General features: G+C 43.6%; 3 protein-coding genes, 1 long non-coding RNA gene and 4 other non-coding genes across 9 annotated transcripts; 3 read left to right on the top strand and 5 right to left on the bottom strand.

The window, feature by feature from the left end:
- Positions 1–84: 84 nt before the first annotated feature.
- Positions 85–6,689, top strand: si:ch73-15b2.5 (rho guanine nucleotide exchange factor 19). The gene is made up of 14 exons (XM_035386792.1): positions 85–191; positions 643–973; positions 1,324–1,531; positions 1,785–1,858; positions 1,976–2,199; positions 2,464–2,624; positions 3,456–3,608; positions 3,724–3,853; positions 4,219–4,293; positions 4,536–4,628; positions 4,927–5,081; positions 5,606–5,757; positions 6,397–6,406; positions 6,617–6,689. Exons 2-14 carry the CDS (start codon positions 667–669, stop codon positions 6,687–6,689), a joined length of 1,815 nt encoding a protein of 604 aa, XP_035242683.1. The 5' UTR covers positions 85–191; positions 643–666.
- A 1,561-nt stretch (positions 6,690–8,250) lies between these two features.
- LOC118210537 (coiled-coil domain-containing protein 42 like-2-like) lies at positions 8,251–11,449 on the top strand. The gene is made up of 6 exons (XM_035386800.1): positions 8,251–8,481; positions 9,083–9,187; positions 9,644–9,844; positions 9,966–10,181; positions 10,761–10,925; positions 11,279–11,449. Exons 1-6 carry the CDS (start codon positions 8,428–8,430, stop codon positions 11,321–11,323), a joined length of 786 nt encoding a protein of 261 aa, XP_035242691.1. The 5' UTR covers positions 8,251–8,427; the 3' UTR covers positions 11,324–11,449.
- LOC118210541 lies at positions 8,979–11,970 on the bottom strand. Its single transcript, XR_004761873.1, has 2 exons — positions 11,841–11,970; positions 8,979–9,104 (listed from the first exon to the last, which is right to left on the bottom strand). It is a non-coding gene; the product is annotated as an uncharacterized LOC118210541 (long non-coding RNA).
- On the top strand, positions 11,881–16,581 carry cplane2 (ciliogenesis and planar polarity effector 2). Of its 2 annotated transcripts, none has more exons than XM_035386798.1 (6): positions 11,881–12,148; positions 12,622–12,769; positions 13,163–13,315; positions 13,669–13,793; positions 14,241–14,377; positions 15,269–16,581. In XM_035386798.1, exons 1-6 carry the CDS (start codon positions 12,146–12,148, stop codon positions 15,507–15,509), a joined length of 807 nt encoding a protein of 268 aa, XP_035242689.1. In that variant the 5' UTR covers positions 11,881–12,145; the 3' UTR covers positions 15,510–16,581. The 2 variants fall into 2 exon arrangements, with proteins under 2 accessions (XP_035242689.1, XP_035242688.1); XM_035386797.1 differs by lacking the exon at positions 11,881–12,148 and adding an exon at positions 12,156–12,262.
- Positions 16,582–16,940: 359 nt separating this feature from the next.
- On the bottom strand, positions 16,941–17,034 carry trnai-uau. The gene is made up of 2 exons: positions 16,997–17,034; positions 16,941–16,976 (listed from the first exon to the last, which is right to left on the bottom strand). It is a non-coding gene; the product is annotated as a tRNA-Ile (tRNA).
- Positions 17,035–17,341: 307 nt separating this feature from the next.
- Positions 17,342–17,435, bottom strand: trnai-uau. Its single transcript has 2 exons — positions 17,398–17,435; positions 17,342–17,377 (listed from the first exon to the last, which is right to left on the bottom strand). It is a non-coding gene; the product is annotated as a tRNA-Ile (tRNA).
- A 288-nt stretch (positions 17,436–17,723) lies between these two features.
- trnai-uau lies at positions 17,724–17,817 on the bottom strand. Its single transcript has 2 exons — positions 17,780–17,817; positions 17,724–17,759 (listed from the first exon to the last, which is right to left on the bottom strand). It is a non-coding gene; the product is annotated as a tRNA-Ile (tRNA).
- A 391-nt stretch (positions 17,818–18,208) lies between these two features.
- On the bottom strand, positions 18,209–18,302 carry trnai-uau. Its single transcript has 2 exons — positions 18,265–18,302; positions 18,209–18,244 (listed from the first exon to the last, which is right to left on the bottom strand). It is a non-coding gene; the product is annotated as a tRNA-Ile (tRNA).
- Between the last annotated feature and the right edge of the window lie 6,513 nt (positions 18,303–24,815).

Below are 24,815 nucleotides of genomic sequence, written 5' to 3'. Positions count from 1 at the left end.
GCAAGTTTTTATTATTTTTATTTTGCATCTGGACACAAGGGCCCCAAAACAGTTTTGCGCTTAAGAGCCACCGTATTAAAGTGCAACACCGGGTAATTATGAACTAAAATGAGATCACGTGGACAAGTTGGACAACAAACATATACTACATATAGATCCTTTATTGTGATCGAAAGCCAAGAAAGACACCGGTAAGTTCATCAAGTATAATGTACTAATATAAGTTTACCGGGGAATCAATTCACAATGAATTAATTTGTAGTGCATCGTTTTACGGGGGTAAAAGAGATGTAGCATATTAAAACTCGAGAACACACCAAGACCAGAGCTATCACTGCACGTAGTTATAATTGGACGCCTGAACATCTAATTGTCTACTAAAAACTACTAGTCGAGTAATCTTGAAGGACCAAATTGTGTTTTGCAAACATGTACTGTATTAGGAATGGAGTAGCTATTGTTTTGTTCTTTTCAAAGTCATAAACCGCACATACAATGCGAACTGTTGGCTATCGAATAGATATGATAAATGAGATGGGATTTGCTGTAGTCAGCCACAGCAGCTGTCTGTTAGGTTTCTTTGCTGTAAATCTGAATGCATGCCTGCTTACCTGTTACTATTATTTATCCTGGCTACCTTAGTTTGCGTGTGCCTCTTACTCGGCAATGGAAGTGTTCTTCAGGCCACACACAAGCCCTGTAACCCTGAGGCGACAGGCAGCAATGCGGCATCGTAGTTCTAGCAGTAGCCAGCAGGGGGCAGTGGCACAGCACGCCGGTACAAGTTCCCCTGAAAGGAGAAATGATGACGGTGGATATCCGGATCATGCCACGCACTGTGAAGCCGAGGGAAACCTCCCTGCTCTGGACAACGGGGCACCTGTGAATTCGGAGGAGCTGGGTGACCTGGAGGTGACTGGACTGCAAGTACCTTCTGAAGACGAGGCCAAAGGGAGCTATGAAGACCTCATGGGTGGGTGTCTAAACATACAATGTAAAACAAATGTCCTTGAATTTTACAGTTAAAGTTTGTTAAATAGCAAAGATGTAAAATTGTAAATGTCTGAAATGTGAATAACTGTATTTATGGTAAAACACTAATATATTTAAAATTTGTTCGATATAAACTGCTGCCGTATGCTTAACATATTGTTACCATTATTTATACGGTAAAGTTCTGGGAACCCAGATGATGATGTCCATCTCCCTATCACTCTCTCTCCGTCTCTCAATCCTTCCTTCCCTCCTGCATCATATTGCACCTGTACTCTCCTCTCCTCCTTCCCTCCTGTATCATATTGCACCTGTACTCTCCTCTCATAGAGGCACTTTGTAGCCCTGCGGGCGGCATTGCTGCGGCACTGAGGTCTGTAGCCTCCTGTGATTCGTGGATTAAGGGGTCACATGTCACCTCGCCCGTGCCCCGACTCTTCTCCTATGGCCAGGGCAAGGGGGAACCTGGTGAGACTCAAGCAGCTGGTGAACCTTCTCTCCAAATTACACCACCCAGAGAGGGCCTAGCAGAGCAAAGGTGAGAACCAACACTTTGATGAGTAGGTTTTTTGGAATGTTTTTCAAAATTTCAAGTCAACATTCTAGAACTCTGTTGCTTTCAATTGCCAGCAGTGATTGTTACATCAGCATTAGAGTGTACGGTTAAGAAGTTCTGATCACATATCTGTGGTCTTACACCCTAAAGGGTCAAACATCTGCTGTTTGAAGTTCTGAGTGAAAAAACACATGTACTCAAGATCAGTCTGAGTACTTTTCCCTTTTTTTTAAAGGGACGCAGAAGAAACCAAAGAGGAGGACAAGCCAGAAGATGCATTAATACCTCAGTCTAAGTATATTCATATTTGTAAGTCGGTTTTAACGTTACGTTGTTATTGTCTCAGGACCTGCCTGTCTGCTTGTTATTCTATCCACTTGTTTTCCTGTGTGAATTTTCCCTGCTTCTTTTCCCATCCACCCCCAGTGCCTCTGTACCAGGATTACTGGCTGCAGTGTGTGAGGGAGGAGCTGAGCAGAAAGCGAGATGTGCCCAATATTTTTGGCCTCCTGACTCCGCCCCACCACGACCCGGCAGACCCCGTCCCCCGATCGCGCTCCCTCAACTTCTCCCTGTGGCAGGACCTGCCTGAGGTTCGAGAGAGCGGCCTCCTGGATGTGCTGACCGCCAGGGAGAAGCGCTTGCAGGAGGTGCAGTGGAGGGGATTTATTTTTTTTTGTTTGGCTTTTGTGTAACACCATGCGTTTGAAGGATCTTTTTGTCCACATAAACTTCCTATTATGTGTTTGAAGTTTTCTCTCATCTTTGTAAAATGTAAAACTTTGCAATGTCAAAGCCCAGGAATGTTATAAAACCATACCCTAGTATGAGCATGTTTATGAGCCAGAATGGCGGATAAAATGAGACTACTGTAGAGCCCTGTACTACTCTTCCCTGTATGCTTTGCATGTCAGGCCATGTTTGAGATGATTGGGTCAGAGGCCTCCTACCTGAAGAGTCTGATGGTCGCTGTGAGCCACTTCCTGGGGTCACAGGAGCTGCGACTGACCCTGCCCAAAATGGAGCACCACATCCTCTTCTCAAACCTCCCTGAGGTGAAGAGGGTCAGCGAGAGGTGGGACTGGAGTGACCTCCGCTCTGCTGGCTCACATGCATCCATAATAATAATCATTTTTCATTCATGTGTAATGAGTGTTGCTTCTGAAACAATGTTAAGGTGTGATGGTGGAACAGGCAGTACTTGCATATGAACATACGTAGTTCTTCAGGTCGGATCAGGTGAAGGGTTGCCTGAAACTAAAAATGATTGATTTTGTAGTTTGATTTATTGCTTTTAAGATGAGATGGGTACGGGCAATTCAGTCTACAGTTAAGTGGCTGTATAAACTGCTCTTGTGTCAGATCACACCGCTGACATTTGAATGTTCTGGTATAATAAAATCTAGGTGTAATAAATTAGCCTTGTCATAGTGAAATTGTGTGCTATAAAAAATAGCAAAAATGAAACTGTTGAAAACCCACACGGAAAAGATTCTAATCACTTGGAAACAAACAGGTTGCATGTTGTGTGTTATACCTGTAATTGTTTTTAATTTATAAATAGGCCCTTGGTCCATGGGTGCTATTTGATATTGGGGAAAAAACAATGTTTGTTTCACAAAGCAGGATTACAGAGTCAGTTGGATAACTGTCCTCAGTATAACCCAGAACACTCCAAAACCTAGAACATGGACTGAAGTAAAAAGAGTTGTTCTGGGTTTTACTCAATGCAGTTCTCCTGCACTATCTCGATAATCCTGCATTGTAAAATACACCCCAGATGGCTTTAAGTAGACTCAAGTTATTTGGCGGTCTCTATGAAAACTGTTTGAACGTTCTCTTTTTTTGCTTATTTGTTATGTCTTCCATAACCATGTACAGGGATAAACACTCCCGATGTTTGCAGGTTCCTGCAGAGCCTGGAGTCTCGCCTGGGAGACGGCGCTGTGATCCCGCAGGTCGGCGACCTCGTGCTTCAGCACCGGGCTGCCCTGCGCAGCGCCTACGTGCCCTACGTCACCAACATGATGTACCAGGAGGCCCTCGTCTGCCGCCTGCTGTCAGTCCCCAGTCCCCCGCTCTCTTACGTTCCGTTCCCATGGCAGGAGGTCGCTGCTGCGCTTGAAGGGTTTTTGACAGAGCTGGTTTTTTCTGTCTCACCCCCGCGCCCACAGGCGGGGGAACCGAGAGTTCGTCGAGGCGCTGAGGAAACTGGAGGACGCCCCCGTCTGCCAGAGGCAGAGCCTCAAGTCCTTCCTGGTTCTGCCTTTTCAGAGGATCACACGTCTGCGCATCATCCTGGAGGTGGGGTGGCAGTGATTTGGGATGATGGGTCGGGACGGGGTTGGGACGGGGGGGGGGGGGGGGGGGGACGGGGGTTCCTGTAAGCACAACTGCTTTAATTTGAAGGTTAATGCAGAGCAAGACCAGGTCAACCTAGTATATGGCTGGACCTAACACACGTCATCCGCCCGACCAATGGTGTAACTTCATAACACGTCCGACCAATGGTGTAACTTCATCACTCAGTCACTCAGTCAGTCACAGACATTCGCGTTTATAGGGCTGGCCCCAGCTGTTGCGGTCCAGCCAAAAGGCGTATTTCCTTTGTCTTCAGAATGCTTGTGGCGTAATGGCGTCAGGGGATTTAGGCAACGCTGTCATTTCAGAACGTCCTGAAGCTGACCCCGCCTGACTCGGAGCCTGCCATCACTCTGAAGGAAGCCATTGCGGCCATACACCAGGTAGAGGAACGCCAGTGGAGGTGACCTCAGGGGGGGGCAGGTGGAATGCAGGCCCTGTGTGTAAGAGGTCCAAGCCTGAGCCTAAACCTGCACTGGCAACCGCACTGACGACCTTATGCGTCAGTTATCGTGGTCATCTCATCCCCTTGTTACCGTGGCGATAAAGGAGAACGTGTTTGTTTGTCCACCCCCCCCCCCCCCCCCAATCCCTGGCTCCATCTCGCCTGTCCCGTCTGTTCCAGATTGTGACGGAGTGTGACAGTGGTGTTCAGCGCATGAAGCAGACGGAGGAACTGGTGCGCCTGGATAAGCTGGTTGATTTCGGCAGTGTCAAGGTGCCTCTTGCCCTGCCCTGCCCTGCCTCTTTCAAATGAGTCCGATTGGAAGTGTGTAGCCCTGAATGCAGTTCATTTAATTACATTTGTTCACCTTCACACTCTTACGGAGGATGTTGCTGCAGTGGTACAGGCCTGCAGATTGGGAATGAAAGGAAAGCTATGGATAAGGAACGTATGCAAATGAATTTGTAAAACTGATTTGCTGAGCTGGATTCACATGTTCATCATAATGCTCTGTACTCTCAGGTTACCATGTCTTGCACTTATCTTTTTCCTCTTGCCTCTGGTGTTGTAGTCCATCCCCCTGATCAGCAGAGGGCGCCGTCTGTTGCGTGATGGTCCCCTGCGACAGGTCATTGTGGAAGGGAGCACCAGCAGCGGATCTATAGTGTCATTCAAGGACATCTATCTGCACCTTTTCAACGACCTCCTCCTGTTGTCACTCAGGCAGTATGATCTTCTGAAATATTGCAAAAGTGAAGTTATGTGAGAAGACTGAGTTGGTTAAATTACAAACATGCATGGTTCCGTTCTTCCAGTTATGTAGGTGACTAGGCTGAGACGTGTCCTGGCAACACTTATGTCTTGCATTTCAGAAGTCAAAATACTGCCACTACATAAAACCCACTTAGCCTTGTGTAAATGTTAAAATAAGATATGAGATCAGTTAAATAAGATATACGATAATATGATATGTTAAGAAATGTTGACATCGTTAAAGCATTGTTAATTGATTACATGCAATACTGTAAATTTTAAGATGGTGCCAAGCAGTTATTTCTAAATGGGCAGTACCAATTTTTCATTTTCTTTATATATATTTTTTTCTTCCTTTTTCTCCCTTCCCCCTTCCAAGCATAATACTGTCAGCAGTTGAGGCTTTAGATCATTGGCGGTTGCTGGGTTACTGAGCTCACCTGGTTTCCTTTGAGGTCGACGAGTGTTTCCTGTTCCCCTGTTGTGTACTCTGACAGAGCGGGACGGTTCAGTGTGCTGGACTACTCTGCGTTTCCGGCTCGCGTGGGGGTGGGGCAGCTGAAAGCCGAAATTTTGGGCCTGCCTACAGAGTCTTTCCTACTTCGTCTCTCACGGAACCACACCGGTGCCCCCACCGCCCTCATCCTCGCTCCAGGTACCAGAATTTCCACTCCCTCCGGTCCGTCCCTTCAGCCCTGTGTAACCACTGCTGTGCTTTTCCACCTCTCAGTCTTAAAGGTTCCCGAATAATTTTATTACACACACGCACACCACTCACTCACACACTCACACCTACAGGAGAGTTAGGCTCTTCGATTAGCCTAACCCTGCATGTCTTTGGGCTGTGGGAGAAAACCCCCAAGTGGACACGGGGAGAACGTGCGACAGAAATGTTTCTAAATGTTACATGAGTAAATCATAATGGTGCCAACTGAGGCTGGTAGCCCTGCAGAGTGGCCTGGCAGTCAACTGGTTGTAGAATTGGCCAATGATAGAGGTCCAATCGGCCTCTGGCTGATTGACAGGCACCTGTGATCTGCCTGTTCTGTCTGCACAGGAAGTGTACTCCCTTGACTGTGCAGCTCAGCAGACTGAGTCTAGGGCAACTGAAGCCACACTTCATGCTTGTTCTCGATCACTGGTGTCAGGCTCTATTCCTGGTAGGCCACAGTGTCTGCTGGTTTTCGGGGTGTCCCGGCACGAGTGGTTTAAGTCATTGATTGGCTGAAGGATCCGCACACATTGTTCCCAAGGCAATAATTGGCAGCCGAAAGGAAACCTCAAAAACCTGCAGACACTGTGGCCCTCTGGGAGAATAGTTGGACACCCCTGTTCTAGATGGATTGAGGAAGTGTCAGTGCTGGGCCTGCCCTGCCAATGTAACTAGGTGTTAATGAGTGAAAATGTATTTTTAAAAAAGGTGGAACATGGACGTAGCAGTTTCTCAGCCAGACTGTTCCGTTAAGAAAAAACTAATATTCATTCAAGTTTTTGCGTGTTTATGTCTGCAGCTCAGACAGAGAGGCATGGATAATGACCTTGTCCTCACAGACCAATGGGATAGATACGCAGGACCTCTGACAGGTAGAGTGTATTCTGTGAAGTGTTCTATATGGAAATTTAATTTGTTCAGCCTAGCTGTGCCCGGCTCACGAAATTCGGATCAACCTGTCGAACTAGGCGTGGCAGATCCAAGTAAAACAATAATTGGTATATGTTGCACTTGTTAGACAAATGTTACCTGTGAACATGCTGTGAATAGACTAGTGACGATATGACAGGAAGTGACAGATCATTTCAGTTGTGCTGCTAAATTACCTGTTTTTATGGCTGGGTTCTGTTGTGTATTTTTTCAGCTTTCCTGGAGGATATTAAACCCATGTCCTTTACTGGAAGATTGGAATAATGCATGTCAAGTTTCAGCCAAACAGCTGAAGGTGTAAGCCTGTTTCGAGCCTGTTCTTGTTTTATTTGGTTGATGTCTAAGCTACTATGTCAGTGTTACTGAATGCTCAATAAAAACTTATTTTCATGTTTATTACTGAGTTAGTGTTTATTTTTAATTAATAAATAAAATTATTTATTCTTTATTGAATCATTTGTTTTATTCAAAAACAACTTAAGCTTTACTGAGGCCACTCCTCAGTGAAGCTTAAGTTGTGTTTTAGAATTAAGTCTTGGATGTGACCCAGAGTCACATGCTTCTTGGCTAAAGGGTACTTTGAAAGCCAAATCTCCAATCAAAGTGGTTTTAGTATATGACAATGGTAGGTTGATATAAACTTTAAAAGTGCACTACATTAGAATTTTATTGTCATTTAACGTATAACTACATTATTGGTCAGATTTGGGAATTACACTGGGTATATGTGATATTAGATATTACCGAAAGACAATCAACTAATTTCGGGCATCATAATGAAGTCTGCTATGATATATGACCGATAGGATAGTCACTTTGCAATGATCTTGACATTACATGTGACTTTATAACTACGTGTGGATTGTAGATTCGCGCTGAAATACTTTCAATGATAGTAAAGTGAGGTCACAACCACTCTAGAGCGAGCGATACCTCTATTTCTACGTCACTACAGATATGCACATTGCACTGTTTCCGGCTATTGTGACGTTGTAACTGAACAAATGGAGTCAGATAAATAGCGTAGTCTTTCTGTGACGCCCCTGAAAGTGTAAATCTACATGTAAATTTGACTAGCAATTGATTTGGACCGTTGAAAACTCAAAATGGTACGGAATTGTGCTCGGATCACATTTGTATTTCGATATGAACAGCACTTGTAAAACATGTAAAAATACTACAATACTACATACATCGTCCTTAAATTTCACTCATTCTCCGCTGATCTAAGAAAAAAAAGCATTTGTTAATTATATCGTATTGCAATTCACTATATGTAGCAATTCAATTGGTTTACTGATATGTAAACAATATGTAAGGCTATACCAATTATAAAATATATCAAACATGTTTAACACCACTTCAGTTGTACTATGATCGCTCTCTACATAATTTCTCTGATAAAATATACGAATGTTGATCCGAAATGATTGAATTTTTTTCTCAGAAAGCCATCGCAAATCTCGAAGTTCGTGCATTAGCAAAGTAGCATATGCGTCCGCAAATAATTCCTGTAAAATGCATGTAGGAGAAAAGTGTTACAGGACCTTGTTGGCTTAAAAACGTCTGGAAACTAGAAAGCACCCCTTGTTGTATTATGCATCAGCATAACACAGAGCATCACTTTCACAGGAGCCTGGTTCCTCTGAAGACCTGCCATTGTATTCCCTCCAGCTGATGCAGAGAAAGAAGGATGAGGAGGAGGCTGACATTGAACTGAGAATGCAGGAGGTGAGGGATAAGGGCTCTGACTGGTTGTGATTTCCCACAAAAATGTTTAAAAAGCATGCATTCTCAGCTAAATTTTGGAATAAGATTTGACAGTATTCTGAAACCTTTATTGTCCAGAAAGGAATTTATTTATTTTATTTTTATTTTCTTTTTTACACAACATCAAGTGTTAAGTCCAATTCACTGTCGCAGAGGAGAGATTGGATTTAACATGGATTAGCCTAATGTTCTATGTTTCCTCCAGCTTCCAAGTAACACTGTCAATCATTTATTTCAGTCAAATAATTCCGGAGTATTCTGCATATTTCAAGTACACGTGAAATAACATTTTGTACTCGGAAGACATGGACATCTGACATTTCAGCAATTATCATCTTTTTAGACCCTCTTGATGAAATTTTCTAATTATTGAGTGTCTCATAATTTCACTCAAAACTAACTATCAAAACTAAGACCATATTTTTGTCATTGTGTTGTACCATCATTTAGGCTGGTAGATAGTTTGGTAAGGCAATGTAATGCTTATGCAGATTGAAGAAGCTGGAGAGCAGTCTTAGCGTGTTCTTTTTAATCCTCCCTTTCCCATCTCCATCTGTGTCAGCAATCTGAATTGACTCTTCTGTCTGTGGAAGAACACAAGGAAAATCTTCAGAAAACTATGCAGCGAATGAAGGACTGCAAGGAAGATTTCACAGAGTTTTTGAAGGCAAGATTTTCACTTTTTACCTACAATGCAAAGGATGTTTCAAGTCAATTCAGGGTCCCATTCCCTAGATTCGTTGATCCATAAAATTCCTCTGAAAATTAATGTTATCCAGGGATCAGCTCTTTCAACCCCAAACCAATATCCTATGCATTTTGAGTAGTATGTGAATTCAGATCGATGGTCAGTTGATAAAGGCATAATTTATAATTGTGCCCTGAGGCATGGAATAAAAACTTTTAGTATCTGCGTATCATGCCCATAGGCATACATAACTAAATTTGAACACTAGTATCTAGTCAGAATTATATTTTCAAGCAACTTCTGTAAGATTTGAGGGCATTGAAGGTGGAAACGCATGAGGGGGAAACACTGAGAATTTCTGTGGTGCTCATCAAGCCATAAAATATACCCCACTCAAGAGTGTGAACAGTCTCGGAACCACTTCCTGTCGCTCAGATAAAAGATGCAGATCAACAAGCGGCCAAGAGAAAAGCGAAACACGACAAGCAGCTGATCGCCGTGAGGGAGGTAGACGTACGTGACCTTGAAGAGGAGATCGGAGAGCTCACTGAGGAGAGAGACCAGCTGGAGAAACGCATGCAGAGATATGCGGTCTACAGCCAGTACATGGATACATTTGTGCAGGCCACCAATGTCGTAGGTTACAATTTTTTTTTTTTTGCGTGGGAGGAGGTTGGATGGGAGACAGAGACGGTTAATCTGGCACGATTCACTTTCCCATGGATGACTTTCTCATTCTTGTCCAACATGGGTTCAGGAAGCACGACGGGTGATGTCTCGCTTTAAGACGCTGGTCTTGGCCAGGGAACACCTTCGAAAACTTACCCATCAGGGCCAAGAAAAGATCCGGGAGGCCCGGGCCCATCTGGACAGTTTAACCAAAGAGAGCAGCGATGTCAAAATGCACCTGACCAGTACAACGGCGCAATACCAGAGGCAACTGGACGAAGCGCAGCAGAATCTTATGCATTGGGTAAGACGGACACAGAAGTAATGGTCTTTAGGGGAGAAAAAATGGGGCGACATGGCTCAGGAGTTGAGAGCGATTGTCTGGCAGTCGGAGGGTTGCCGGTTCAAACCCTGGCTTGGGCGTGTCGAAGTGTCCTTGGGTAAGACACCTAACCCCTAACTGCTCTGGCGAATGAGAGGCATCAATTGTAAAGCGCTTTGGATAAAAGCGCTATATAAATGCAGTCCATTTACCATTTACCAAAAAAAGAACATGGATGCTGGTGAAGCCCATTTGAGGTGAACAGAATGAGTGAGACTGAGAGCTGGAAAATGGATGAGAGTGAAATATGGCTGAAAGGAAATGGGACAATGTAGAGAAAGCAATGAATAAAGGACAATGGAGAGAGAGCAATGAACGAAAGCAACACTAACGAGTTGGCATTGATAAAATAATAATACTTGTTTTTTTTTGGAGGGATGATGTGGTAAAGCATGATTGGAAGTAGGAGGTAACCAAAAGTGCATCATGCTCAGATGCATGAGCCTTGGCTTCCTTAGATGATACACATGTGTATACCCTGTTTTCTGTTTGTCTGTTAAGGAGAGGACATGGAGCAGTATTCAGAAAACGGCAGCGGAGCAGACCATTTTCTTTGGGAAAACAAGGATGGCCTGCTTGAATCTGTACCGAAATGTGTGCGAGCGGTCTCAGATTGGTCGCCAGAATCCTGTCCACCCAGAGGACACCGATGGGCAGCTAGCGATGGTACTGTTAGAGAAAGGCAATTCTAGGAAGCCTTGAAATGCTTATTTCTTACACAACTCCATAACTATGTTGCAGTTATTTGTTCTGCAAAACAGTATTACTTCAAGGGACTATGTTGTTTTGCAGGTATTACAAATTTGAGAGACGACAATAAATAACAGAACAGAAGCGTTTAAAAAGCACACGGTGCCCCAGGATTTGACATTTGATGTTATCAGGCCACTACCTTTAGTGGTTTCTTTGTAATATTTCTGTGTGCAGAATTGTATTCCCAATTAGAAGATTTCTGTAGTTCATTCTGTCCACAGTGGCTTTTCAGTGCGAGCATTAATGTAGACCTTTCTCATCAACAGATTGAGACATTCCTCACTCATTGGATTTCAGCTCTGAAGTTGTAAATGAACATAACCAGCTAGGAACAGGGAGCCATTAGGAGACATCTTACTTTTGCCTCAGTACAGATTAAAGGAAAATATTATTTCAGATAAATGTACGGTGATAAAAAATAAAAAAGAATTACAATTTGTGTGTGTGTGTGTGTGTGTCTGTGTATGCGTGTGTGTTCTGACATTGCATGAACTAGTTAATGCTTCTCATCACAGTGCATAAAATAAAAATATACAACATGAATCTGCCTGTAATGGCGAAAATAGATGTTAGAATAAATACTTAGCCTATTGATTGGAAATGGCCTATAAAAGCGGCCATGAACATTTAGCCTTTCCTTAAGGCATCTCTCATACTCATGTTGAAATCTCAAGACAAACCAAAATGAACTACCAGTTTTCGAACAGACCATAAACTGTTCAACCAATTTGCAATAATTTGTTTTGTGTTCTGTTTCAATGTGAATAATGAATAATTAGCTAAAATCTAATGAAATTTGAAACGAAGGCGTCATTCAACAAAACTTACCGAAAACCACGCCCCGTAGTTGCATTGGTCAACACGATGGGAACGCTGCTTGGTTGAATTCGGTTCGTGTAGCGGCGCCGAGTTTGGTCTTTTCATTTTAATGCACTAGTTTAACGCGTGGATCTCTACCGCGATATTTGAAGACTGCCATGTCTCCCTTTGAGTAAACTGCCATGTAATGTACGCTACATTATTGTTTGTGCTTAGAGTTTGGTCTTTCATTGGGAAACACTTTCCTCAAGGAAAACACGTCGCGATTTGATGAGGTCATAAAGAAAAACACAACACGGGCTCAGGTGGTGTCTATGGTGAGTGCAAATAAATATTGAGGACTTGTCCTTAGCGATCACTGAATGAAAAAAACAAACAGACAATAATACAAAACTGAGCTTTTGTTTCGAAATGCGTTGATGTTATACGAGGTGATTAACTTGCTGAGGCAATGCAGTCTCCTTGTTTAGTAGGCTATAAATGAAAAAATCGCTAGTTTAACTTTTTGCTATTTATAGTAACTAGGTAATGTTATACGAATTAAATATAGACATAGTCCTACTTGTTGCATACGAACTATGTATTGCGTTTCTGCGTATACAAAATCTAAAAGTATTCCGAACATAGTGAAGCAATTCGACTGTAGAATATAAGTGCATAGTACTACTTTACAGGTATCGCACGTCACTATTGATACTCTACACTACTTCATCATTTGTAACCGAGAACAATATTGCATGCAAATGAATGATACTGACGTCTGTACGTTCATGTTGGCATATATTTAAAGTCAAGAGAAAACGCCGAACTAGAGGCGAGTTTCAGGATGGTCCCGCCGCCCCCACCAGGATCAGTCATACTCATCGACTGGTACCGGTCTGCTGACAGCAAGGAGTACTTCAACCGAATAAAAAACAAGAAGCAACGCAGGCTTTTTGGTATGCGGAGCCCTTCAGTGCATATTAGTACTCTTGCTAGAACTTATCATGTGCACTTTAAATGTCTGCGTACCTCTTTGCATCCTTACCAGAGGAGCAAGAACCCCCTCACCTTATATGTTTGTATTACTTAAGTAAAAATTGTGCACCATAGATGTAAGGACAACTTTCATTTGTGACTTGAGTATAATAAAGTGTTAGGTGATGATTTTAATTTAAACCTTTAGACCACAGAACGGCATAACAACTGTTGGAGCTCTCCAAGACGGTGGAATAAGGATTAAGTATTCCAGTTGAAATGCGGTTCTGTGGTATAGTGGTTTAAACTCGAGCTTAAACGCACTACAAATGACCCATGGTGTTACAGTGCTATTTATGTTTTGTTTTTTTAAGGTCTCCTTGAAGCTCCAGTGCTGCCACCTCACCTGAGTGTTGATATTGTTCGGTACAAGGTCTTTATCTCAGGGAAGAGTGGTGTGGGGAAGACTGCTCTTGCTGCCCGGCTTGCTGGCCTGGACATTCCGAACATGCACTATGAGACCACTGGTGAGTACGTGTTAGATTATCTGTATATTTGCATTAGTAGATAAAAAGAAATTGCGAGTTGGAAAAAACTATATTGGCGCTTATAAAAAGGGCATCAATGCACAGACTCTAGAATCCGATTGTGCTTGCCATGAACTAAGCTGAATAATTCACAAAATCACGAGATCGTAGATAAACTGCAGATGATCTGAAAACAACTATGTTTCGCAAAATCTTTGCAAAGATTACGCACATTATAGTTTCATATTTCGTGCAGTGTCTTGTGCACTGTACAGGTGCAGTTGGGCATGTGGGGATTGAGGGTTCTGATTTTGGGCGCTGGTAGGAAGACCAGAGCGTGTGTGGTTTTGCAGGAATTGAGACCACAGTGGTGTTTTGGCCAGTGAAGCTGAGAGATAACGGACAGGTGCTGTTCTTCCGGCTGCAGCTGTGGGACTGTGGGGAGAATGCCCTGCGCAGGTTCGACCACCTTCTCCCGGTATGTTGAGGTCACACACAATGAGGTCGCTGGTGTACCGCTGGCCGCCTATAGGCAACAATGGCAATGAAAACTCCTCTGAAGAAATTGAATGAGAAACATTGGGTGGATTGGAACTCAGGGGATGGCAGCCATTCAATCTTGGCAGATACTGGGCAGACAAAATGGTGGAGAAGAGGTTAAGAAGATAAGGAGATTTAGGTTCAAGCAACGGCAACAGGGAGGTTTATGGGTGTATAAGCCCATTGTATGGTGCTGGGTAATGTAGTCAGTTTGACTAGGAAGAACTGCATGGTACAACAGCAGAGCTAACTGGAAGGAGAGCAGCAGTGATGGGCAGAGTTCTCTTCCATAGTTTGACATGCTTATTGTGGAACTATAATTTTTGTCAGGAATGTGATGGAATTATTTATATTATTGTTTTTATTTTATTTTATTTTTTTTTAGTCTTGCAAGGAGCAGGTGGACGCCATTCTCTTCCTGTTCTCCTTCACAGACCGGGCCTCCTTTGAAGATCTGTCCAATCAGATTGCTCGAAGCTCTGAACCTTCAGACAACATCGTGAAGTTGGTGGTGGGTACAAAGTATCCTTTAAAATACATTCATGGGGAAGAATTGGCCTTAATATATTGGTTCAAACATAGTGTTCGTGGGAAAGGGGGAGTAACACTGGATTAGATCAAATTTCCACCGGGGATAAGGCCAGCAGTTTACTCAAAAACGGTTATGCTGGAGTTTCCTGAATCTTTTGGTCACTACCAGAAATGTGAAAGTAAATCAAAGTAAGGGATATGACAAAAAGTGATGTCCACATTAATAGTCAAATCTCTGTTGTGTCATCAGTTACAGTGTATATGTAATTCCCATTGCTTTGAGACCAGTCATTCATACCTGTTTTACTTGCTTTATACTTGCCTTACACTTGCCTACAAACCTTATTTTGCTAGTTGGCAGTGGTGCTTTGTGTTACTGAGTGAGCGTTTGAAATGCTTATATTACCTTTCAGATGTCTGGACGGGTTGGGTGGTGCAACCCTAAAATAGTTCTGAAAGACTTTATAGAGTTAAAAATGCATTTACCAGCTTCCACCATTTCTGAAAATCTTCTTTTTCTGAATATCATTGTAAATGAGCAGACATATCATAACAGTATCAGTTGAATCCAGCATACATTTTGAAAAAAATGAACAACCTGTATCTGTTCGAGGAATTGTCTGAATTGCTTGAAAGTTCATGATATGTTGTGCAAGGGAATAGTGGGCAGTGAAAACTTGAGATTTCATTGAAATTAGGGGAAAATATGCACCACATGAGTCAGTATTTGAAAACCAGAATACATAACCCACGCATCCTGCTTACTTGGCTAAAGACCTTCATTATTTTACCCCTGAAGCTCTGCCCACCTGCCTCTGTTCTTTTATTGTTTTGTCTGTAATGTCTTAAAACAAAATTTGCTGTCCTTATCTGCTCTGTCAGATTTGACCTTTTCATGCACACGGACGTAACCGATCAAGACGTCAGAAAGTTCCAGGAAGTGTGGGGGCTTCCCGTGTTCCGCACGGGGGCAGATGTGGTTGGTGGGTTTGGGGAGGTTGGCCCCCTCCTCAATGCCCTGGCAGAGGGCCTGTGGCACCAGGACTGCCTGGCGGTTGGGGCAGCGCGCCCAAGCCCGGTCACCGGGCCCGGGACAGAGACCGGGAGCATGACCAGAACCTGACCGCTGCCCGTGCGTTTCAAACCGAACTTTGCTGTGCAGTGGCCTTCAGTGTGTGGGACCAAACTGTGCATGTGTGCGGTTGTGCTGCTCGGGGAAAATGTGACTGTTCTGTTCCTCCCATGTTTGGGTTGGGAGGAACAGAGCGGTCTGTTTGGGTTGGATGGATTCACAGTCTTCCTGTGACAAAAATTTAGCCCCAAACTTCAGTAATGATAGTTCACTCTAAAATTAAACTTTCTAATTCTTGAGAATTTCTAGCTGGAAACTTGCTATCTTAGCTAGTGTTGGTAACTCTAGGTGCACATGCAACATAAGCAACACTTGTAAACCTGCCTTTGTAGTTTGGTAGTAGTTACGCTCCCTGTTTCATGGTGGATTCACAAATCCACCTGTCAACAGCACTTCATCAGCTGATTAATACAGAAAGAAATGGGATAAATGGAGGAGAAGTGTAATCTGAAGTGTAGATGGTTGCTCTCCCACTGGCATCCATTTTGGGTCAAAATCCAGTAAATGGCAGATTGGAATCTGCTGCCATCACAGCATGAGAGTCTGACAATGTTGAATCTGTTGAACATTTCTGAGCTAGGAAGGGGAATTTGAAATATTTTGGCTGAACTGTTGCTTTAAAATATACAGCTAGCAAATTGTTGCTGTTGTATGTGTGCTGGTTTGGTCATTGTTTGAACGCATGCTTCAGATCAATAATAATAATATAATTCTAATCTTCATTTAGTAAATTGAAATTCAGTAGTACAGTAGTAGTACATCTCAAAGTGCTCTATATCTATGGGACATTCAATAATATAAAAACACTAAATATAATTAATAGGTGCGTAATATTACAAGCAATAGTGAAAAAGGAGTCAGGTTTCGGAGTACAGTGGTTTATTGGGGGAAAAAATCTAAATCCCCACTTCAGAAAATGCAAATTTGCTTGCCAAAATAAGAGCCTTCTGGTTACCCTGTGGAGGAGTTTTTGTATTTAACAGGAACTTTACTTGAAAATAATAAAGTTATTTTTGGATTAATTGTATGACAGAAGACTAATAAAACTGGATTTAAAAATATAGAATAGATGTTTTGGCGGTGCTTTTTGAAAAACTATTGTGGTGTTTGTCTAAGTGTGTTGTGTGTGCATGGGGGAAAGTTTTCTTTTTCTGTGTAGTCTGTGTAGATGCTTTTAGAGTCTACAAGTTCCTTCTTTGCATTATGGGCATTTAGCAGACGCTCTTTTCCCCAGTGACTTAGATTTTTATCCTTTTTTTAAAATAAAATGTCCATTTACACAGCTGTATAATGGAATCCTGTTCCTGCCTTTATTGTCATGTAGGTTGGTTAGTCTCTGGACTAAAAAAATCCAGAGACTAACCAACTGGACAAAATCCTCTGTACTGTAATGTTTACACACAAAGATGTGTTAAAATCTCATGCTCCAGGTGAGGCTTGAACTCACAACCTCGGCATCGCTTCACTGCATACTGCTGTATAAGTACCGCGCGCTAACCGATTGCGCTACTGGAGCTTGTGTCTTCAGGAGGTCTTCATTTCCCCCCCACTTCTTTTCTAAGTACCAGCACATAAACCCGACTCACACACTTACTAACATGTATTTAATCTTTTAGTGAAAATTTGCTGTGATTTTTGTGTCCACTCTTGATGAAAATTGTCTTGCCAGGCTGGACCCTACCATCTCCCAAGAGAATATAATACATAGTAATCCTGCTCGTGCAGGTTTCTGTATTTAAAGCATGTTAGCTGGTTAGATATGTACTTTTTAAGACAATCCTCTGTGCTGTAATGTTTACACACAAAGATTTATTAAAATCTCATGCTCCAGGTGAGGCTTGAACTCACAACCTCGGCATCGCTCGACTGCATACTGCTGTATAAGTACCGCGCGCTAACCGATTGCGCTACTGGAGCTTGTGTGTGTTCAGGAGGTCTTCATTTCCCCCCCACTTCTTTTCTAAGTACCAGCACATAAACCTGACTCACACACTTACTAACATGTATTTAATCTTTTAGTGTCCACTCTTGATGAGAATTGTCTTGCCAGTCTGGACCCTGCCATCTCCCAAGAGAATATAATACATAGTAATCCTGCTCGTGCAGGTTTCTGTATTTAAGGCATGTTGGCTGGTTAGATATGTACTTTTTAAGACAACCCTTTGTGCTGTAATGATAACACACAGATTTATTATTAAAATCTCATGCTCCAGGTGAGGCTTGAACTCACAACCTCGGCATCGCTTCACTGCATACTGCTGTATAAGTACCGCGCGCTAACCGATTGCGCTACTGGAGCTTCTGCTCTTCTTTCTGAAGCTTGGGATAGTGTGGTTGAGGAAACGTTTCAATGTAAGGTGATTTTTCATTTCATATAGAATTTAGTGTGTTTTGGGGGTCTTAATTTTCCCCCCACTTCTTTTCTAAGTACCAGCACATAAACCTGACTCACACACTTACTAACATGTATTTAATCTTTTAGTGAAAATTTGCTGTGATCTTTTTGTGTCCACTCTTTATGAGAATTTTCTTGCCAGGCTGGACCCTACCATCTCCCAAGAAAATGTTATTCATAATCTTTTGTGCGCAGGTTTCTCCATTTAGTACATGTTGGCTGGTTACATGTGTACTTTTTAAGACAACCCTCTGTGCTGTAATGATAACACAGAGATTTATTATTAAAAATCTCATGCTCCAGGTGAGGCTCGAACTCACAACCTCGGCATCGCTCGACTGCATACTGCTGTATAAGTACCGCGCGCTAACCGATTGCGCTACTGGAGCTTCTGCTCTTCTCTCTGAAGCTTGGGATAGTGTGGTTGAGGAACGTTTCAATGTAAGGTGATTTTTCATTTCATATACAGTTTAGTTGAGGCTGAATCTAGGATATGATGTGCTTGTTTTGGGAATACCTTTCGGGGTGGGGGTGGGGGTGGGGGTGGGGGGGTCGGAGGGGTCAGGGTGGTCGGGGGGATGTTAAATCCATAAATGAAACGCTAACAGGAATATTTCAGGATTCGGTGAGCAATGAAGCACGAACCCCTTCATTGAAAGAACAGATGTAGTGCTATTCAAAATATTTGATAAAATTGTACAAATGGTATTATTTAACTTGATGACAGACATGCGATGGGTTGTGACATGTCTGACCATGGTATAAGTTGGAAATGGAACCCCTGTAGACCAGCTGTATTGGATTATACAAAAACAACTGTTTAATAATTTTTAATAAGGTTGTTTCAGCTAACCCATGTGATATTAGAAACTGGGCCAAGCTCAGAAGTAGATGAATTTTTTGATTCATTCAAAAGCCTTTTCTTGCCCCGTCTTAGCAAGAGATATTTCTTGTCCTGCCTCCAGCTGGTAAACCAGTATGACATTTTTCAGAAGTCATCTTAAGGGACGTGTGTTTTACTTCCCTGAGAACAACTGCTGTCCAAACATGTCTGATCTGCAAAACCTGAAAAAGATGCTATTCAAATTAAGTAACTACTCAGGGTGTGGGCCTGTTTCTTCAATAATTATTTTTCTGTTCCACACTAATCCAAACCTCTATACATTATAGTTTCTCATTGACATACTTCCTGTTCCACCATACCATCAGTGCCTGACAACCCATTGGGCTGAGTCCTCTGCAGATTCTGCCTGGAGTGGTGAGTCTGCCATTTTCTCTCTGGACAGCAGCATGGTTTAGCAGTACTCTTTTATAATGGTTGGGGAACTGGGCTTGTAACGCTCAGGTTGTAGGTTTGACTCCCTGGAGGGGCACTGTCCACTTTTTTTTGCACTTTTTTAAGCAATAAAAGAACAGTTATAATCAGTCTTCCTCTTTAAATTACACCTCATATCCGTTAGGGGGCGCCATTGCTCCTGAGCCTGGAGAATTCCTTGCATCAGGACACACAGCTGGTGAACAGGAACACAGGAACACCAATGTAAAGCTGCTTCATGGGGTGCTGGGCCACCTTGTTGAGCCAATACTCCTCTAAAAGCTCTCGTGGGTCCCTCTCTCTCTCCCCCTGACCCTGCCATTTCCTATTAAATCACTAGTCTGTGAAGCCCCTCTCTTATTTACTCAAGGGGCCTGGGTCAGATTCAGTTCACTTGGGTTCTTTTGGCTGCAAGTCACCTCAGCCAGGCACAGCAAGAGAGAGTCCAAAACTCCCTTTGTGCCTTATGGGTGCCAGATCGATTCTCCGTCACTTAAAGATCCACTGGTCTACCCTGTGCCTGAGATAAACTATTTGTTTGCTATTTGTTTAGTTGCCTTTAGTTTGGTGCACATACGTAAATTGAAGTGAAAAAGAACGAACAGCTATATAATGAGGAAGGCCTTAGCCAGCCTCCTTCGGTGTCTGCGGGCCTAACTGACATTGATTTACCATCACATTCATCAAAAGGCAGGGCTTCTCCAAACATATATCAGCAAGCTTTATGGGAGGTGAAGTTTACAGCTTAAGATTTTTAAGTGGGTTTGACAAGCTCCAGGCTGCAGCACCCCCAATCCCCCCCCCCCCCCACCCTTTGTGATCAGTTTTTGGTTACTTCAGAGGTACGGTATGTGATTCGAATGTTCCGAACTGATTAGATTAGATTCTTAACTGAACATCCTAATGCTGATGTAACAATGAGTACTGGTGATTGAAAGCAGTGGAGTTCTAGAACACTGACTTAAGAGTTTTGGAAAAAAAAACATTCCAAAGAACCTACCCATCAAAGGGTTATGTTTGATGCAGGTACCCTACAAGCTGAGCGAGATGGTTGCAGGTTCAAGTCCTGCGTTCAGTTCTGATGCAGGACTGCCTCCCTAAAGATCCAGATTTGTTGATGGTACACGATTGCAAACTGCAAGACAATTGTGGAACATAAAGTAACCTCCAGCCGAACAATGTTACTGCTTAATAAAAATAAAATTAGATAATAAATTCTGATTGTTAATAAGCTTTAAAATATGCAGGAACCAAATGGGACTGGAAGGCATTGCCCGTCCCCGCCCAGTATCTTGTAATTTTCGACAGATGTCAAACCCATCACCTCAGGGCAGCGTTTTTCTGATTTCTCGCCAGCTGGAGTTTATTGTAATTCACTGATGAAGAAATTATCTCCTCAAAGTGTGCATTTATATTTTGCCAATCGACCACACTGACATGTCTTGTCAAGGTGTTTATTAACATTTTTTGGCAAACCCAGATTGAATTACAAGTATCAATCCAACTGAAGCTGCAGCTGTGACTGAGAGACACTGTTGGGTGAAAAGGTTATCTGCTAGACTACACCCTCACGCTCTACTGTACTGAGCATTGCGTGCAGTCAGTGGCTCTGTACTGTATACTGTGAGCGACGTGGCACAGTTTTGGCCTCTCTGTATTCAGACAGTGTTTGACTTCACCGCTGTGCCTGTCTTTTATAGTTCTGCGTTCATCATCTATCAGCTGCCTTGTTGGTTCATTCATCCACAGGATGCCTCATTTATTTTGTTTTCTTTTCTCCCCATTTTGAATTGCCCAGTTGTGTATATTCGGGAGGGCACGACATGCACCTGCTGCGATGCTGAGCCCTTCTTCTTTCCACGCTGCGGTTCGCCAGTCGTGCTCGCGCACAGATGAATTTAAGGACGTCGCTTCTTGTGCAGTGGGGTGACTTTAGTGGCATTCTCCCGGCCGAGCAGCAGGGGTCGCTAGAGAGGAATGAGATATGAATCATTCGCTGCCTGAGCCCTCCCTATCCTGGGCAATGCTACCGCTGGTTACGTGTTACCCTGTGAGGCTACGGGCCACCGTTGGCAATGGCACGGTTCGCACGATTCTACCCTGTATCATGGGGCCCATCCATGCACAACGATGGTGTCTTAATCAGATGACTCACTTAACTCACCCCCCCCCCCCCCACCAAAAGGAGCCTCAGTTGTAATCATTGGTTACCGTACAGCATTTTATTTTTTTGTAAAGAATGATTGCGCCTGTGAAAATAGCAATTCCAGCGAACCACTATAATGACACGAAGCAACGGAAGCAACAGTCTTTAATGCCTATGTTTGGGTACATGGCCTTTATTTCACCTTTTTTTCAGGGAGGATGTCATTTGGGGTCGAGGGAACAGTGTGTCAGATTTACCTTGGTGCCACTGTGCTATGTGGTTGAATGGGTGCTGGGTGCATGCTGGCTGCCCTTGTGTCCTTATGTATTGTGATGTATAGCCCTCTCTGGTTTCCCTCTTTCAGTACTCCTCAGAAATGAAAGCAAACGTTCTGCAGAACGCACTTCATGAGCCAGAGCTGCAGTGAGATTCATATTTAATATGGATATCTAGTTCTTCGGCCCTGAGCTCAACGCAAGTGCTAATTGTGCTTAGTCACATTATTTAAAAAAAATATTGGGAGATTGTAGTTGGGAAACCGGTGATATGTGTGCCTATGTCTGACCCTTGATGGACTAATTATTGAGCTGGTGAATACTACTAAAACGACTAGGAGTTGCAAGGTTGCTAAACTCTGACTGGGAGTGCATGATTGTTTATTGTGATGTGCTTTTTCAAAGTAGTTCTCTGGCTCCAAATGATGCTGAGATGCTGGTTCGTGTAGAAATACATCCCCTATTTAACATGGTAATTCAGTCCTTCCTTTTTAGAATGGGCCAGATCAGAGGGCAGTGTGTATGTGTGCGCACGTGCGTGTGCGTGCATGTGCGATTTAAGTGAAATTACACCCTCCGTGCGATTGTGTTGATGCGCCACTCTCTAATTTGCCTGGGGCCGCAAATAGAAGCTACCTTTGGGGGCGGGGAGAAAAATTTTAAAGGGATCACATTGGCTTCTTTATTTACACCATTTTATGGGGGAAAAACATTAATTTGCGTGTCGCTACTTATTAAAGAGCATGAGCCTTCTTGGAAGATATTCTGGTAAAAGTTGTCACGCAGAAGTGAGTATAGTGGGCTAACTGGCACAGAGGAAGGAGGAGGACCTCGGGTGCTAAAGCCGTTGCTTAGCTGCAGTGATATTCAGGATATTACATCAAATGGAAATAAAATGATGAGGCCACTACAATAATGGGAAGTTCCCCCTTTGCTTGTGTGTGTGTATACATCTGTGTCTTGTTTGTGTGACTGCCTGTGCGTGTGTGTGTGCATCTGTGTCTGTTTGTGTGACTGCCTGTGCGTGTGTGTGTGTGTGCATCTGTGTCTGTTTGTGTGACTGCCTGTGCGTGTGTGTGTGTGTGTGTGTGTGTGTGTGCATCTGTGTCTGTTTGTGTGACTGCCTGTGCGTGTGTGTGTGTGTGTGTGTCTGTTTGTGTGACTGCCTGTGCGTGTGTGTGTGTGTGTGTGTCTGTTTGTGTGTGTGCATGTGTATGTGTGTGTGTGTATGCATCTGTGTGTGCGTGTGTCTGTTTGTGTGTGTGCATGTGCGTGTCTGTTTGTGTGACTGCCTGTGTGTGTGTGTGTGTGTGTGTGTGTGTGTGTGTGTGTGCATCTGTGTCTGTTTGTGTGACTGCCTGTGCGTGTGTGTGTGTGTGTGTGTGTGTCTGTTTGTGTGTGTGCATGTGTATGTGTGTGTGTGTATGCATCTGTGTGTGCGTGTGTCAGTGTGTGTGTCTGTGTCTGTTTGTGTGTGTGCATGTGTGTGTGTGTGTGTGTGCATGTGCGTGTCTGTTTGTGTGACTGCCTGTTTGTGTGACCGCATGTGTGTGAGAGTGTGTGCACGCTTTTTTGAGCAGTATGGATTGCAAATGTTTCTTCCTCCTTGCAGATTTAGTGGCAGTTGGGTGAAATCGTGTGTCCCTAGTTGAGTTAATTGTGGCAGAAGGCGTGGTCTGATTGGCCTGCGCACCACGGTCCAAGCTCCGCCCCCCCAGCTGTCTGCAGGCTGCTCCAGACCAGGAATGTGAGCCCAAAGTTGATCCCTAATAATTCCCTTAAGTATACACTGCTAGGGCAGGGGGAGGGGTATTTCATATACAGGTGTGTATGGACTTGTTTTATAACTCCAGGGAATCTAATGGATCACCTGACCCAAAATGAATTTGCATTGTGTTGCAAAACTGAATGTACTGTGCCGTTTCATATGAAGTCCATTGTAATCCCAGGCAATTCATAAATACAGGTTGCTTTGTTAAAGTTCTCCTTTTCATCCCTCTCAGTTTATTTTGCCTCTTTGAGTAAAGAGCTAGTGAATTGAGTCAAATGAGTGAGTTTAGAAATAAAGACGGATAATGATACATTAGTCTACGGCATCGTAGCATTTAGAGACCCTCTTAACCTGCCTAATATGAAGTTAACTTTACTGTCAGAAAAAGAAGAAGAAGAAGAAAAAGCCCAAAAGACATTCCATAAAAAAAAAAAGAACAGTGATTTATTAGGAGTCAGAATCGGGCAGGTGTTCCGTTTTAATGCTTTTCGTTTTATCTCCCTGGCCCCCCCCCCGCCCCCGGGGGCAGTTCTACTGTTCCTCCCTCTCCGCTGTCCTGCCGCTGCCGGGTTTGCGATTGTTGTGATTGCGGCGCGTACCTCTCCCTCCCGTTCCGCCTGCAGGAAGTGTGCGTTAGTACATGTCGGGGCCCGGAGGTATGCGCAGCCGACAGCGGTTCTCACCTGCGACGCTGGCCCCGGTCGCGCGGGGAGGAGGCGCGGGGAGGAGGCGCGGGGCGGGAGGCGCGGCGCGGTCGGGACGGCGTGTAACGGCACAGATCGCCGAACCGAGGAGGGGCGCCGGGAACCGGCGGCGCAGGGATCCGTCAGAGCAAAAGCTGACGCTGTCGAATCGATCGAGTCAATCCTGGGCACCTCTCTCTGAGGGCCGTGTCGAAACAGGGCCATGTGGGGATTCGTTGATACTTTAAAATTCACTCGGTTCAGTTCTCTGTGCAGAATATTCGACATGCCTTATGTAGTGCTGCCAAAAAATTAATTATGCGGAAGTTGTAAAGAAAATAATTGCTTACCACTATCCGAAACAAATACACAGCATGTGCAAAGTTTGGACCTGCTGTGCCATATGTGTGAATCCATGAATTTTTATAAAACCGCCTAAAAATACATCGTTCTTCAGGATTTTACCCGTATGTTTTCGCATATTTTAGTATCTGGAGAGATATGAATCTGCCAACGAGAATCTAGTCGTACTTTTTTAAATTTCATAGAGATTTAAGATGGCTGCCTTATTTTGCCACAACGTAGCTTAGTTCAGTGGCTGCTGACACACAGCAACCCTGCTATCCAGCTCCGAGAGGGGGCAAGGTTGGTCAGGCTGAACCTGTTTTCTCCCTTTTTTGTGTTTGATAAAGGGAAATTGGAGAGAGAGCGA

This window comes from Anguilla anguilla, chromosome 13, assembly GCF_013347855.1.
Source record: "Anguilla anguilla isolate fAngAng1 chromosome 13, fAngAng1.pri, whole genome shotgun sequence".
Taxonomy (NCBI): Eukaryota; Metazoa; Chordata; class Actinopteri; order Anguilliformes; family Anguillidae; genus Anguilla; species Anguilla anguilla.
Note: the sequence above shows the minus strand (reverse complement) of the source record. Positions and strands in the feature narration are given on the sequence as shown.

Excerpts from the sequence above, each read along its gene's own strand:
- si:ch73-15b2.5 (XM_035386792.1), top strand. The coding sequence starts at position 667 with ATGGAAGTGTTCTTCAGGCCACACACAAGCCCTGTAACCCTGAGGCGA. Across the intron at positions 1,532-1,784 it reads GAGGGCCTAGCAGAGCAAAG|GGACGCAGAAGAAACCAAAG; the intron begins GTGAGAACCAAC and ends TTTTTTTTAAAG. Across the intron at positions 5,082-5,605 it reads CTCCTGTTGTCACTCAGGCA|AGCGGGACGGTTCAGTGTGC; the intron begins GTATGATCTTCT and ends GTACTCTGACAG.
- LOC118210537 (XM_035386800.1), top strand. The coding sequence starts at position 8,428 with ATGCAGAGAAAGAAGGATGAGGAGGAGGCTGACATTGAACTGAGAATG. Across the intron at positions 8,482-9,082 it reads TTGAACTGAGAATGCAGGAG|CAATCTGAATTGACTCTTCT; the intron begins GTGAGGGATAAG and ends CATCTGTGTCAG. Across the intron at positions 9,845-9,965 it reads TTGTGCAGGCCACCAATGTC|GAAGCACGACGGGTGATGTC; the intron begins GTAGGTTACAAT and ends ACATGGGTTCAG.
- cplane2 (XM_035386797.1), top strand. Across the intron at positions 13,316-13,668 it reads CATGCACTATGAGACCACTG|GAATTGAGACCACAGTGGTG; the intron begins GTGAGTACGTGT and ends GTGGTTTTGCAG. Across the intron at positions 13,794-14,240 it reads GGTTCGACCACCTTCTCCCG|TCTTGCAAGGAGCAGGTGGA; the intron begins GTATGTTGAGGT and ends ATTTTTTTTTAG.